The 13,008-nt window shown below is 35.5% G+C and overlaps 2 protein-coding genes across 3 annotated transcripts; one reads left to right on the top strand and one right to left on the bottom strand.

Annotated features, from left to right (window-relative positions):
- Positions 1-5,299: 5,299 nt before the first annotated feature.
- On the top strand, positions 5,300-7,066 carry LOC133030755 (probable protein phosphatase 2C 70). 2 transcript variants are annotated; one of them, XM_061103598.1, is made up of 5 exons: positions 5,300-5,348; positions 5,560-5,623; positions 5,733-5,806; positions 5,888-5,952; positions 6,634-7,066. In XM_061103598.1, the coding sequence occupies exons 1-5, from the start codon at positions 5,316-5,318 to the stop codon at positions 6,653-6,655; spliced, it is 258 nt and encodes an 85-aa protein (XP_060959581.1). In that variant the 5' UTR covers positions 5,300-5,315; the 3' UTR covers positions 6,656-7,066. The 2 variants fall into 2 exon arrangements, with proteins under 2 accessions (XP_060959581.1, XP_060959580.1); XM_061103597.1 differs by lacking the exon at positions 5,888-5,952.
- A 1,623-nt stretch (positions 7,067-8,689) lies between these two features.
- On the bottom strand, positions 8,690-10,035 carry LOC133030754 (uncharacterized). Its single transcript, XM_061103596.1, has 2 exons — positions 9,359-10,035; positions 8,690-9,210 (listed from the first exon to the last, which is right to left on the bottom strand). Exons 1-2 carry the CDS (start codon positions 9,507-9,509, stop codon positions 8,852-8,854), a joined length of 510 nt encoding a protein of 169 aa, XP_060959579.1. The 5' UTR covers positions 9,510-10,035; the 3' UTR covers positions 8,690-8,851.
- Between the last annotated feature and the right edge of the window lie 2,973 nt (positions 10,036-13,008).

Raw genomic sequence — 13,008 nt, 5'->3', positions numbered from 1 at the left:
AAAGCTAAAGACCTGATGGGTAGAGGTTGTCTAGGGTTCATAGTTACTGCAGTGGACACTAGCCAACCTGTGACATCAGGGCCTGAAAATACGAGATTGGTATGCGAGTTTCTTGATGTCTTTCCAGAAGATCTACCGGGATTGCCACCTGTGCGGGAGATTGAATTTGTTATTGAATTGGCTCCGGGAGTGGATCCAGTGTCTAAGGCACCGTACCGAATGGCTCCAGCTGAGTTGAAGGAATTGAAGATACAATTGCAAGAGTTGCTGAATCTGGGATTCATTAGACCGAGCTACTCACCTTGGGGAGCTCCGGTTCTATTTGTGAAGAAGAAAGACGGAACCCTGCGGATGTGTATTGACTACCGGGAGTTGAACAAGCTTACCATTAAGAACAAGTATCCTTTACCTCGGATTGATGATCTGTTTGATCAACTGAAGGGGAAGACGGTCTTTTCCAAGATCGATCTTCGCTCAGGCTATCATCAGTTGAGAATTCGAGAGGAAGATATCCCGAAAACTGCGTTCCGTACTCGGTATGGACACTATGAATTTCTTGTGATGTCTTTTGGACTCACTAATGCCCCGGCGACATTCATGGATTTGATGAACCGGGTGTTTAAAGATTACCTGGATAGGTTCGTAATTGTGTTTATTGACGACATCTTGGTGTACTCTGAGACCGAAGAAGAGCATGAGTTACATCTCAGAGCGGTTTTGCAAAGATTACGGGATCACAAGCTTTATGCTAAGTTCAAAAAGTGTGAATTCTGGTTATCTCGTGTCTCATTTTTGGGGCACATAGTGGATAAAGATGGGATCATGGTGGATCCGGTCAAAATTGAAGCTGTTCGGGATTGGCCAGCACCGAAGTCAGCTACGGAGGTCAGAAGTTTTCTGGGTTTGGCTGGTTATTATCGTCGATTCGTTGAGGGTTTCTCAAAGATCGCTGTACCCTTAACGGAGCTGACCCGAAAGAACCAGAAGTTTGTTTGGACTGATCGGTGTGAGAAAAGTTTCCTGGAGTTAAAGCAACGCTTGATTACCGCTCCTGTACTAACTCTTCCTTCAGATAAGGAAAAGTTTGTGGTATATTGTGATGCCTCGAGACAGAGTCTCGGCTGTGTGCTTATGCAGGCTGGGAGGGTAATAGCTTATGCTTCTCGGCAGTTAAAGGAGTACGAGCAGAGGTACCCTACTCACGATTTAGAACTTGCAGCAGTGGTATTTGCGCTAAAGATTTGGCGGCATTACCTTCATGGCGAGAAATGTGAGATATACACTGATCATAAAAGTCTGAAATACTTCTTCACCCAGAAGGACTTGAATATGAGACAAAGACGTTGGCTAGAATTGGTGAAGGATTATGATTGTGAGATCCTTTATCATCCTGGTAAAGCCAATGTGGTTGCTGACGCTTTGAGTAGAAAAGGTCGTAGTCGCTGAGTACTATGAAGCAAATCTCCCGACAGTTAGCAAATGAAATGACTCGAGGTCAGATTGAGTTGGTTGTGGGGCAATTGGCTAATATTACCCTACAATCCACTCTTTTAGAGAGAATTAAAGAAGCACAAAAGCAAGATTCAGAGTTGATAAAAACCCGAGCTAGGGTTTTGGCTGGGAAGGCTAGTGATTTCTCAGTAGATGAAACAGGAATGTTGAAATTTGGAAGTCGAGTTTGTGTGCCTATGAATGAAAACATCAAGAAAGAGATCATGGATGAGTCTCACACGACTCCTTATTCAGTTCATCCAGGGTCGACAAAGATGTACCAAGACCTGAAAGCCATGTTTTGGTGGCCAGGCATGAAGAATGACATCGCTGAGTATGTTGCAAAGTGCCTTACATGTCAGCAAGTGAAAGCTGAACACCAGCGACCTGCAGGGTTACTGCAACCACTGAAAGTACCAGAATGGAAATGGGAAGATATAGCTATGGACTTCGTGGTAGGTATGCCTAGAACCACAGGACAATTCCACTCTGTGTGGGTCATAGTGGACAGGTTTACAAAGTCTGCTCACTTTTTACCTGTTCGGACGAATTTCTCCATTGATCAGTATGCTGAATTATATGTTAGAGAAATTGTTCGTCTGCACGGTGTCCCAAAGTCCATTGTGTCGGATAGAGATCCGAAGTTTACATCGAGATTCTGGGAGAGTCTGCATCGAGCTATGGGTACTCAGTTAAAGTTCAGCACAGCTTTTCATCCTCAGACGGATGGGCAATCCGAGAGGACCATTCAGATTTTAGAGGACATGCTACGGGCATGTGTGCTTGACTTTGAGGGATCATGGGTAAAGTACCTTACTGATCGAGTTTTCTTATAATAACAGCTATCAGGCAACAATCGGGATGGCTCCTTACGAACTTTTATATGGAAGAAAATGTAGATCACCTATTCACTGGGATGAAGTGGGTGAAAGAAAGTTCTTGGGTCCCGAAGCTGTTCAGAAAACAAGTGAGGCAATTGATAAGATTAGAGCGCGAATGCTCGCGGCTCAGAGTAGGTAAAAGAGTTATGCCGATCCAAAGCGTCGAGATATTGATTTCCAGGTTGGGGTCATGGTATTTCTCCGAATATCTCCGATGAAAGGCATAAAACGCTTTGGGAAGAAGGGAAAGCTTAGCCCGAGGTTCATTGGACCTTTTGAAATCCTTGAGAGGATAGGGCAAGTAGCGTACAGGTTGGCTATGCCCACAGCGCTGGCAGCTGTACATAATGTGTTTCATGTTTCAATGCTTCGAAAATATGTCTCAGACTCGTCCCATGTTCTGAGTTATGAAGCATTGGAACTCCAGTTAGATTTGTCATATGAGGAGCAACCAGTGCAGATACTTGATAGAAGAGAAAAAGTCTTGAGAAGCAAGACAGTGGCACTGGTGAAAGTACTGTGGATGAACAGTAAAGTAGAAGAGGCAACCTGGGAACTCGAGACGGATATGCAGCAGAAATATCCGGAGTTGTTCAGGTAAATTTCGGGACGAAATTTCTATAAGGAGGGGGTAATTGTAATACCCGGAATTAAGAAATGGATTAGCAAAACCCTAACTAGATAATTATGTATAATTGAGGAATTATATTATTATATAGTTCAATATATGTGAAATTATATGAATTTTATTATGTTAAGACCCCGTTGGTGAGCCAAGGGCATTTGGGTAATTATGACCCGAGAAGGGTAAACGATGAAATTAATTTAATTATGTGCTTAATATAACTATATTATTATATAGTATGCATGCGTTGTCTTTTTCAGGTGTGTTCTGACAGGTTGGGGCGGTATAGTCACAATCGGGAATTTCGAGCCGAACCGGGTTCGGGCCCGAAATGTAAATTGGATTGAATTAATTGGCATTATATTTGAAATTATGAAATCTGAAATTTATTTGGATATAATTGAGTGTGAAATGGCAAAATTACTCTTGTGTGGGTGAGTGTGTGTGGATTTAAGCCATGGGGGCATTTTGGCCATTAGACCTTTATTTTCTAAGTTTGTTAAAAAATAAATTTTGAGGAAAATAGATTGATAATTTCTGGTTAACACTCTCTCTCACCCGAACCCTCTCCCTCTCTTACCCTCTTGTTTTTCAAAACTTGAATTATTGAAGAAAAAGCTTGGTTTTCGGTTTGATTGAAGCTTGATTTTGGAGGAAGATCATAGCTCTTATTTTGTTGAGAATCAAGGTAGTTTTTATGATCTTAACCTTGTTTTAATTGCTGAAATATTGTGGGTAAAAGCATGTTTGGGTTTGTGAATTGCATGTTCTTGATGATGATGAAGAAAGGTTGCATAAAAGTGGTTTCTTTGATTAGTTTAAGCTTGTTAATCTTGTGCAATTGAGCTTCTATTTATTGTATGCTTTGTTGTTGAGCTTGGGCTGAGGTTGTATGGTATTTTTAGTTGGATTTTCATGTTAAAATGGTGTTATGCTGCTGGATTTTTATTAGGTTTGTGTTGGATTGAGTTCATGTTCTTGAACTTGAGATTTTGATGAGTTGAGCATGAGTTTTGAGTCATTTATGTAATCTGAATCTTTGGATTTGATGCATGAGATATGTGTTTTTGATCCTCTGAGATATGCTAGCAGCTCTATTTCATGATTTTAAGTTATATGCATGTTTGGGTTGAATTGGGGGTGAGTTTGGCATATTTTCGAAGCTGAAATTTGGGTTTTCTGGGTTTTTAAACCCAGTGGTCGCGACCACGATAATGGCAGATTGCTATTTTTTTTAAGTTTTTGTTTTTGCCATAACTTTTGACTCGGGACTCCGTTTGGGACGTTCTTTATACCGTTGGAAAGCTCTTTTCGAGCTCTATGTGATTATATGTGATTTGGATGCCAATTTTATATTTTTGTGGAAGTGAGATTTAGGGATTAACCCTATTTGTGTAAATCCCGGTATTGTGACTAGGATTACCGGCACCTGGTCAGGAGCACCCGGGGATTTGGAATCTCTACTATTGCGGGACAACAGGTAAGACAGTGATTAGCACGTAGAGTATGCGTAGTGGCGCTTATGTTGAGAATGATATGCATGAATGTTTAGTAACCGGGATTAGGGTTATTACCCTAATAGGAACGGTCTAATAGCCTAGGGTTATTACCCTAGTAAAATATGTGTATAAATGCCATGCCATGTTAATTGAAATGAGATTTAAGGATTATGTGCTCAAGGCATAATCAGGTTGGACTCGGTACACATAACCGAGATGAACCACTTCTAAGGCCTTAATGTAATTAGACGTGTGAGAGCAACACGTGGGTCTACGTCACGTAGATTTAATTAGATGTGTGAGCGCAACACATAGGTCTACGCCACGTAGACATAAATGGGCATGATGAAATAATGATCAGGTCTGTGCTATACAAACATATGTGAATGAGCATAATATATTTATTATGATTTATACTGTCTTGCTGGGCTTGGCTCACGGGTGCTCTACTGTCCAGGAAAGGGTAAGGCATTAGCTGATCAACCATGAGTTTCAGGGGCAGGGCGAAGAATGTACATGTTCATGCCACTTCAGACCAAGCGGGTTATGGGTCTAACAGTGTTGACTTTTGTATTCTGTTTTGCCGCTTAGGTCGGCTAGTAAGAAAGAACTTGTAATAAGTTTGTAAATATTTTTGGGATCCCAACTATTTTGAAAAGTTTAAATATATTACAAGTTTATTTTCAGTCTGTTTAATATAAAATTTTAAATTCTGCGCTATTTTAATTAGTAATCCTGGTTAGGGGATTAGGGCTTTATAAGTATTTTGGGTAGCGTGCCTAATTATTTAGGGCGTTACAAAGATGTAGGTTATCATCAATGCAAGGGTGGCGCGCATCCATTGAAGATGCTGTGAGTAATTAATAAATCTTTTTGTCTTTCTAAATTAGAACTGCAAAAAAAAAAAAATTGATCCATTTTCTGATATTTAAAGTTTTAAATAATCTTCACTTCTATTGACAAGCCCGCTTTCAAGTTGTGTATCGATAAGTCTCATTCTGTGTCTTTTTCTTGTCAAAGATTATTCTTAAGTTAGTGTGATTTGATTTTATTTTTTATTTAGCATGCCGCTTATTCTGATCTGGATGCGTACACTTCCTTCTTTGCTGTTTATGATGGTCGTGGAGGTAAGAATTGGGAGGATAGGTTGTCATTATCTTTGTAGGATTACCAATTTAGTACCACACGTTGAGCTCATCATTTACTTATTTTTTTGAAACTTGTTCCATTCTTCAGCACAACCATGGATCTTTAAGTTAATGAAATTGCAAATTCAACACAACCTGGTCAATCAATCTTTTGAATTTCAGGTTTGTTCTTGTGAGAAGGTTACATTGTCAGAGTGGCCTTTTACTTCTTCATTTTGATGATTTATCTATCATTTTTGCAAGCTGATGCCTTTGCTAAGAAGCTTGGCTATACCTCCTCACTTCAGGCTGCTCTTGTCAAACTACAGGTATTTTTTTTCCTTTAATAATTTAATAAATTTTGGCTCTACACTTAGTAAATTACTGGTTCAAGTAGTTTATGTCCCAAAAATGGATTTGTTGCCTGCTTGTTTGTAAATCTATTTTTCATATACAACTACTCCATATACAAGTTTTATATGTATATGAGTAGTGTCATCAATACATAAAACAATATATATAATTATATATAGATGAGTCCTATGAGTATGCATAGAGAATCAATGGCCACTCCAATTTTCCCTCTTATTCTATATCTAATCCTTCTCCTCGCAAAATCTCTAGCGCACATTTATAGTGATAATGATCTCTTAGAATTTTCTTTATATTTTGAGTAATTGGGAGCTGAATTCTCACTATATTTTTAATTAGTTTTTATTGATTCTTTATTTTAATTTTTATTATATCCTATTGTGTTTTTACATTGAAATTGGTTGATACCTCTTTATTTTTTGGCTATACAATATTAGCTTTTTGTCTTTTGTTTGTTCCTTTAAAAGAATCTAGTATGCTTGGATTTATTAATTACTGTTATTGCATTCTTGCGTGATTTTTATGTAGATGCAGTCCTAGGCATAGGCTAATTATACTTCCCATGTTCGAATCCCTCTCCCCAGTGTCAAAGAAAAGTATGTGATTTTGATTGGTCTATTTACAATTCTCATAAACAGGTGCTTCCTCGAAATCAACTAGAAAATTACATATACGGTATGTTTGCTTTTCCTTTGTTGGAGCAAGGCCAAATGGAAGAGGCTGAAAAAGCTGCAAGAAAGGCATTAGAGATTAACAAGGATGATTGCTGGGCCCAGCATAATGTGAGTTATAATAATTACTTTTGTTTTCCATTCATTCCACCTAATTATTCTAAATCTTTAAATAATTATACTCAATTTAGTGTTCCACTATTCTGAAATTGTTACGTCAAATGAGATAAAGGCTAAAGAGGCTTATCACATCTTTTCATAGCACTTGGTACCAATTTTAGGGCATAGACCTGATTAAAAATACATGTTTTAGGCCTTGGCTGGTTCTCTAATATTACGATCTTTTGTAGTTCTGCCATGTTCTTCAGTATGAATGTTGTTTTAAAGAAGTTGTGTGGTTTGAATGGTTGATACCTCTTTATTTATTGCTTAAGTTTGTTTAATAAGATTTCTGTTAATTTAATTACATATGTAGCATAGCTGTAAAGAGGGAGTCCTCTATTTTTGGTAAAAAAACTATTCTTAATGGTATGTATGGGTATATATGCAACCATTATATATGTGTGCTTTTTGTATATTTGCATATATAGCATTATGTAATTATTTTGCTATAAAATGATATTATTTTGACATTGTTAGTTTTTTTTTAACTATTATTAGTATTGTGCGATGGGCCTTTGGTTGGGTTGGAATAGATTTTTGAGGCATGCTTCCATCAGTTGTGTCTCTGTATTGTCAATGTGGATTTCTTTTGCCAATGGTATTTATTTCTTATGGTGTTGTATTATTTAGCTAACTCCTAGCAAACGTAGGATTTTATAACTGATGACTGAGTATAAAAATGAAGTTAATGTTAGTCATACATTGTGCCTATGTATTTACTGTGATATAAAATTATTTTAAAATTTAAAAATACAGGTAGGAAAAATTGCATGAAAATTTGCAATTTTCTCTTACTTACATTTATGTTTCATTTTATAACCGACGCAATAGGTATAAAAAAATTATTTCAGCAACTTATGTGTCATTTTATAACCGACGGTATAAGTTTTTAGTGTCCGTTTTAAAATGGCACAAACAATTTTGCGTCATTTCTAAACCGACGCAGAAGATAAAAAAGAACAGTGTATATATTGTGACGGTTTTTAAATGAAGAGAATAGTTTTTTGCGTCATTTAAAAAATGACGCTAATAAAAAACTATTTGCGACTACGGTATATACGTTGGTTTTTTAAACCGACGCAAATTCTTTAAATTTCACCTAAAAACCGACGAAAATACTCCTTTTTGTAGTAGTGACCCTTTCAAAGGCATGTACAATAGATTTTTTAAAAATATTTACTAATACATATTAATAATTTTCTTAGAAAATTTTGATAGAATTTTAGTTTTATTAAAGGGATTTTTTCATAACAAAATGCTTCCCTAGCTAACCTTTTTTTCTGTTCCAATTTTACTAACTCAAATTTTTAAAAATATAGTTTTTAAAGTTTTAAAATTAAAAAAATATATATTATTTTCTCATTAAAAAAAAAAATCAATAAAATAAAATAAAACAAAAGGTAGAAATGTAACTAAAAAAAAGACATCAACCTCATTGCAATATGTAAATTAAGTAGACATTAACACATTGCGTCAACTAAAAATAAAATACAAATAATAAAACAACGTGTTTCTGACACATCTTTTATTTTATTTTATTTTTTTCATTTTTTCAGCATTCAATTTTTTAAATGATGGTGTTTAAGTTATAATTATTTATGATCATTGACAAATTTTTAAAAGATTCTAAACAATTTATTGTGTCGAAGTAAAAAAAAAATCAATACATATATAAGTAGTAAGTAGTGATTTAAAAGAATCACTATTGAATAATATAAATATAAAACTCTCACCCTTCTTTTATTTCAATCTCAAAAAGAAAAAAAAATACAATGAAATTAAGAGATAGAACAAATTACTTTGGACTCTAAACTTGCTGTTTAGAATGGAAATTGGAATTTAAGTACTATACATCAAGTAATAAAATGAATATTGTTACTTGCAATTCAGGATGGAAAGTACTATACATGAAGTAATAAACGAATATTGTTACTAATAATTATGAGTTACAGATATATTTTCAATCCAAAAACAAAAAATAAAAAATAAAAAATTATTTGTATATACTATTACTCTATCGTCATCACCAATAATTTATTGAAAGACCTAATTGATTGATATGAACAAAAAGGGAGACAAGGCAGAGAAATAGTGAGGCAGTGAAGAAGGTGAATCCAAGAGTACCTCCAACGATTGTAGCCAATTCAAGCAACTGCTTTAACGGCGCCTCATGACCTGATCTCTTTCTGTAATTACCATTTCCATTGCTGCCTACCTCATAATTATTATTATTATTATTCCATCCGTAATACTTATCACTTGATGAACAACATCTCTCTAGTTTTTCTTTCACTTTAATTTCTTCTATTCTCGCTCCTAGAATGCTTAAATTTGCATCCACAATATCATTATTTCTTGATCTTGATGATGATGATGATGGTTCTGTAGTCATCACAATAAGGTAATATATTTATAATTAAATCAAGATGAAATATATATTGTACAATACTTATTTTATTTTTCAAAAAAAAAATATAACTACTTAACATAATGCTGAATAATAGATAAACAATAACAACAATACTTTTACCTTCACGATGATGATGATGATGATGATGATCTCTGTAGCTTTGAGCTTTAATATTAACAGATTGGATGCGTTTCTTATTAGATGAATATTTCAACATTGGAGCAGTACTTAAGAAAGAAGATAGAGAAGCAGTCGAATATGAATATGACATGATTAATTAAGATTTATTAGATATATATATTTATATATCTGGCTAAATCACCTGGTTTTATAGTATGAGGTAGTTTGTTAGATGGTCTTTTCAAAGGTGGCTGCTGGTGTTTGGTTTAGTACTCTATATATATATACAAAATTACAAATGTGAGATAAGATGTATCGATCATTTCCTTTCACGAGATGAGATATACATACGTTATTATGTCTTATTATTATTTATTTATTTATTATATATATATGAGGGAGTGTGCAATATGTGTTGAAATCATATGAAGGCTTGTCCCTTTACATGATTGAATGAGTCTTCATCAAAAGAGGGAAAAGGTTTAAGCAGACAAAAAAGCCATCGTCTATATAAAGATTTAGTATCCTAATATTATTGTTTAATTAGAAAAGAATATATGTATTTTTGTATAGTTGTGCAGGCCAGCTAATAGAGAGGAGAGCATACAAAGAGGTTCTTATCTTACATATATTTTTATTAAAAAGGTTGATTCCAAAGTCTAATCCACGCGTTAACAGGCAATACAATGTGGAGATTTGTGTATGGATTTATTACAAACTCAACATCTCATTTCGATTTATAAGGGAAAAAATGGAAAATCACGAAGACAAGATTAAATAAGGTTAAATTTATATATATTCTTCACCATTGACTAATTGTTGACGCTCAAAAATAGTCAATATCAACTCGATAGATTGGAAGACGAATAATGAATGTAAGTATATAACTTAGAGAGACTCACAAAGTTTATAGTAATTCATTTCCCATGTCGCGATAGTAATAAAGTTATATCTACTTAGAGTTTATATTTCTCAAGATGGTATTACAGAAAAGGCTAAGTGTTTAAGCTCTAGTTTTTAGAGAGAAGAATTAGAGAGAGATGCTCTGACTTTGTAGGTAGTTTTTTGAATGTGAAAAATGAGCTAAGGGAGTTCTCCTTTTATAGGTGAAGGAGGACCACAAAAAAAGGAATAAAATAATAAAAAGTACAAATTAGGTATTTTAGACTGTAGATGATGATCCAACGATCAAAATTAATTTATGAAGTTGATAGTCATTTTCAGAGTTCGAATGGACCCATTGCAGGTAACCCGGAGCTTATTTTCCTAACTCCCTTGGGGTAAAATTTAAGGTCGATAACTTCAAAATTGTGATTGAAGTGTGAGATATGAATTGATGGAGCATTGAAATGTCTTCGAAACGCAAGTTGAATCGTGTCAATCAAACCAATATTGAGTGAGTTATAACTGTTTTACTGAAGGTTATTCATGACCTAGCCCCCAGGTTGACATCCCAAGCCCAAGTTGACATCTCGTGCCCAGGTTGACATCCCAACGCCCAAGTTAACATATGACATCAACCTGGATGTTGGATAAGTGAAAAACTATCTAGGGAGTGTACTTTATGGTGCCTATGTGATATTTTGACATCACTTAGTCTGTTTTTGTATTCTGGCGAACTTGGTCACCAGTTCTCGGAGCTGTTGTTGTTCTGCAGAATTGAAAGACTCGAAACTCTTCATTTCCAAGTGAGTTTCCCATGTTCGAAATGAGAAATACAAAGTTATGAATTTGACTTCTCTGACTTCATGGATCTTAGCTATTGTGAAAAACTAGATAGACAAACAAAATAGAATCAAAATCAGATAAGCAGAACCCAACGCACTAGGCCATTGATAAACCTGGGCACTGGGTACTCATTTAGAGCTTCTAGGATGTCATTTTGATACTTCTAAGTTTCTAGAATATTAGGACGAGGTCTCCTACACTGTTTTTGACCATTTCGGATTCCATGGCCGAATCAAATTTAGCATTTGTGTTATCAAAACCAGCGCACCAGGTTGATTGTCAACCTAGGCGCTGGGCCCAGCACTAGGTCAACCTAGGCAGTGGACCCTGTTTTCAGGGTCTCGGGTTTGTGGTTTTTTCACTGAGTTTGCTTGAATCTTTATTATTTTTTATAATGAAAAAAATGCCTAGAACACTATTTTGTTAATTTGATTGTAATGTCAACCTGTGCGTTGGGCCTAGTGCCAGGTGTCAACCTAGGCACTGGCTCCTCTTTATGGCCATTTGGAAGTTCTGTTTGGTCGTCAGAAATAGTCATTGCCAGAAATATTACTTTTGCCAGCACAGTTTGCTATTGTACTAGTAAAAGTAACTTTTACCAGCGCACATTTACAGTGGCAAAAGTTTAACTTTTACCAGTGCATTTACGTGCTGGGAAATGTCATTTTTTTCCAGCGCTTTTCATTTTGCACTGACAAAAGTTCTAATACCAATGTTGATTTGCCAAGACATCAAAAGTAAATTTTATTTTGCCAGCACAATACCAAACTTTTGCCAATGCAAAAGTGTGCTGGCAAAAGTTATGTTTCTTGTAGTGAGGTTAATCTTAATATTTTCTTAAAACAGAGAAGATGCCTGAAATACTTATGTAAGAACCATTATTTTCTGTACTGACAAATTATGTCCAGTTGCATTCCAGTTACGTCTGGGACTCGTAGTGTTTTGTCTGGAGTTCGTACTGTTAGTGTTAGTCCACGTCAGCAAAGATATTTTAGGTTTTAATCGTTCAGATGGTAACAACTGTCTATTTCGGGTTTTCTTGTTTAGCTGGGTATAAATACAATTTTTGGGTATTTTGTTGACAAACTTTTTGATCGGAGATTAGGGATTACGTTTCTTTCTTCTTGTTTCTTCTTTATGTTCCATGGCAGGTGATCTTTGAGCTTAGAGGTATTACTCCATAGTTGCAGATCAAAGCTTAAAGATGTTGAGTTCAGACTGAAGGGATTTCAGTATCATCTTCATCACCAGATCTGAAGGGAGTTCAGATTGAAGAAGTGTTGAAGAGAGCTCATCATTCACACAAGGGGATCTTGTGTCTCCAATCAAGGGTCTTGGTTGGTATGGGTATAGATTCACTGTATTTTGTAAAAGAGTGTATTGTTTACAATATTATTGGTTTTTGTAAGATACATCTTTGAATATAGTGAAAGGTATTACCTTGGTTCGGGGAACCCAAGCACTAGCCGCCTAGAATGAGTTTCTAGGGCAGGTGAAGCTTGTAAAATTCTGGTGTTGAATCTTTGATTTTGTTCTTTTTATATTCAAGCTTAAATCAAGATAAAATCAATCTAAATATGAAAAAGATAGGTTAGACAAGAACTTGGGGCATTCAATTGGTATCAGGGCCAGCTATTTCTGTTAGAAATATTGATCCTTAGAGTTCTTGCTAGATTCGTTGTACTGAAATTCATTGTTGCTGCAATTCTTGATTTTTTTGCATTTTTTCCTTTCTGCAACACCCAGTTGGAACTAACCGCCTCTCCAGACACGACTCTGGGAGTATACTGCTCTCTATCTTTGTTTTGTTTTTCCTTGATTCGTACATGAATGGAGATGTTCAGAGAAGGAGGGTCCATATCACGACCCCCAATGCTGGAAGGTACCAATTACCCATACTGGAAAACAAAAATGCGAGCATT

Source organism: Cannabis sativa, chromosome 9 (assembly GCF_029168945.1).
Source record: "Cannabis sativa cultivar Pink pepper isolate KNU-18-1 chromosome 9, ASM2916894v1, whole genome shotgun sequence".
Taxonomy (NCBI): Eukaryota; Viridiplantae; Streptophyta; class Magnoliopsida; order Rosales; family Cannabaceae; genus Cannabis; species Cannabis sativa.
Note: the sequence above shows the minus strand (reverse complement) of the source record. Positions and strands in the feature narration are given on the sequence as shown.

Bases quoted from the DNA above. Each gene is read 5' to 3' on its own strand.
- LOC133030755 (XM_061103597.1), top strand. From the start codon at position 5,316: ATGCAAGGGTGGCGCGCATCCATTGAAGATGCT. The intron at 5,624-5,732 runs GTAAGAATTGGG...TCCATTCTTCAG, and splicing joins TGTTTATGATGGTCGTGGAG to CACAACCATGGATCTTTAAG. The intron at 5,807-6,633 runs GTTTGTTCTTGT...TCTCATAAACAG, and splicing joins ATCAATCTTTTGAATTTCAG to GTGCTTCCTCGAAATCAACT.
- LOC133030754 (XM_061103596.1), bottom strand. From the start codon at position 9,509: ATGTCATATTCATATTCGACTGCTTCTCTATCTTCTTTCTTAAGTACT. The intron at 9,211-9,358 runs GTAAAAGTATTG...TGATGACTACAG, and splicing joins TCATCATCATCATCGTGAAG to AACCATCATCATCATCATCA.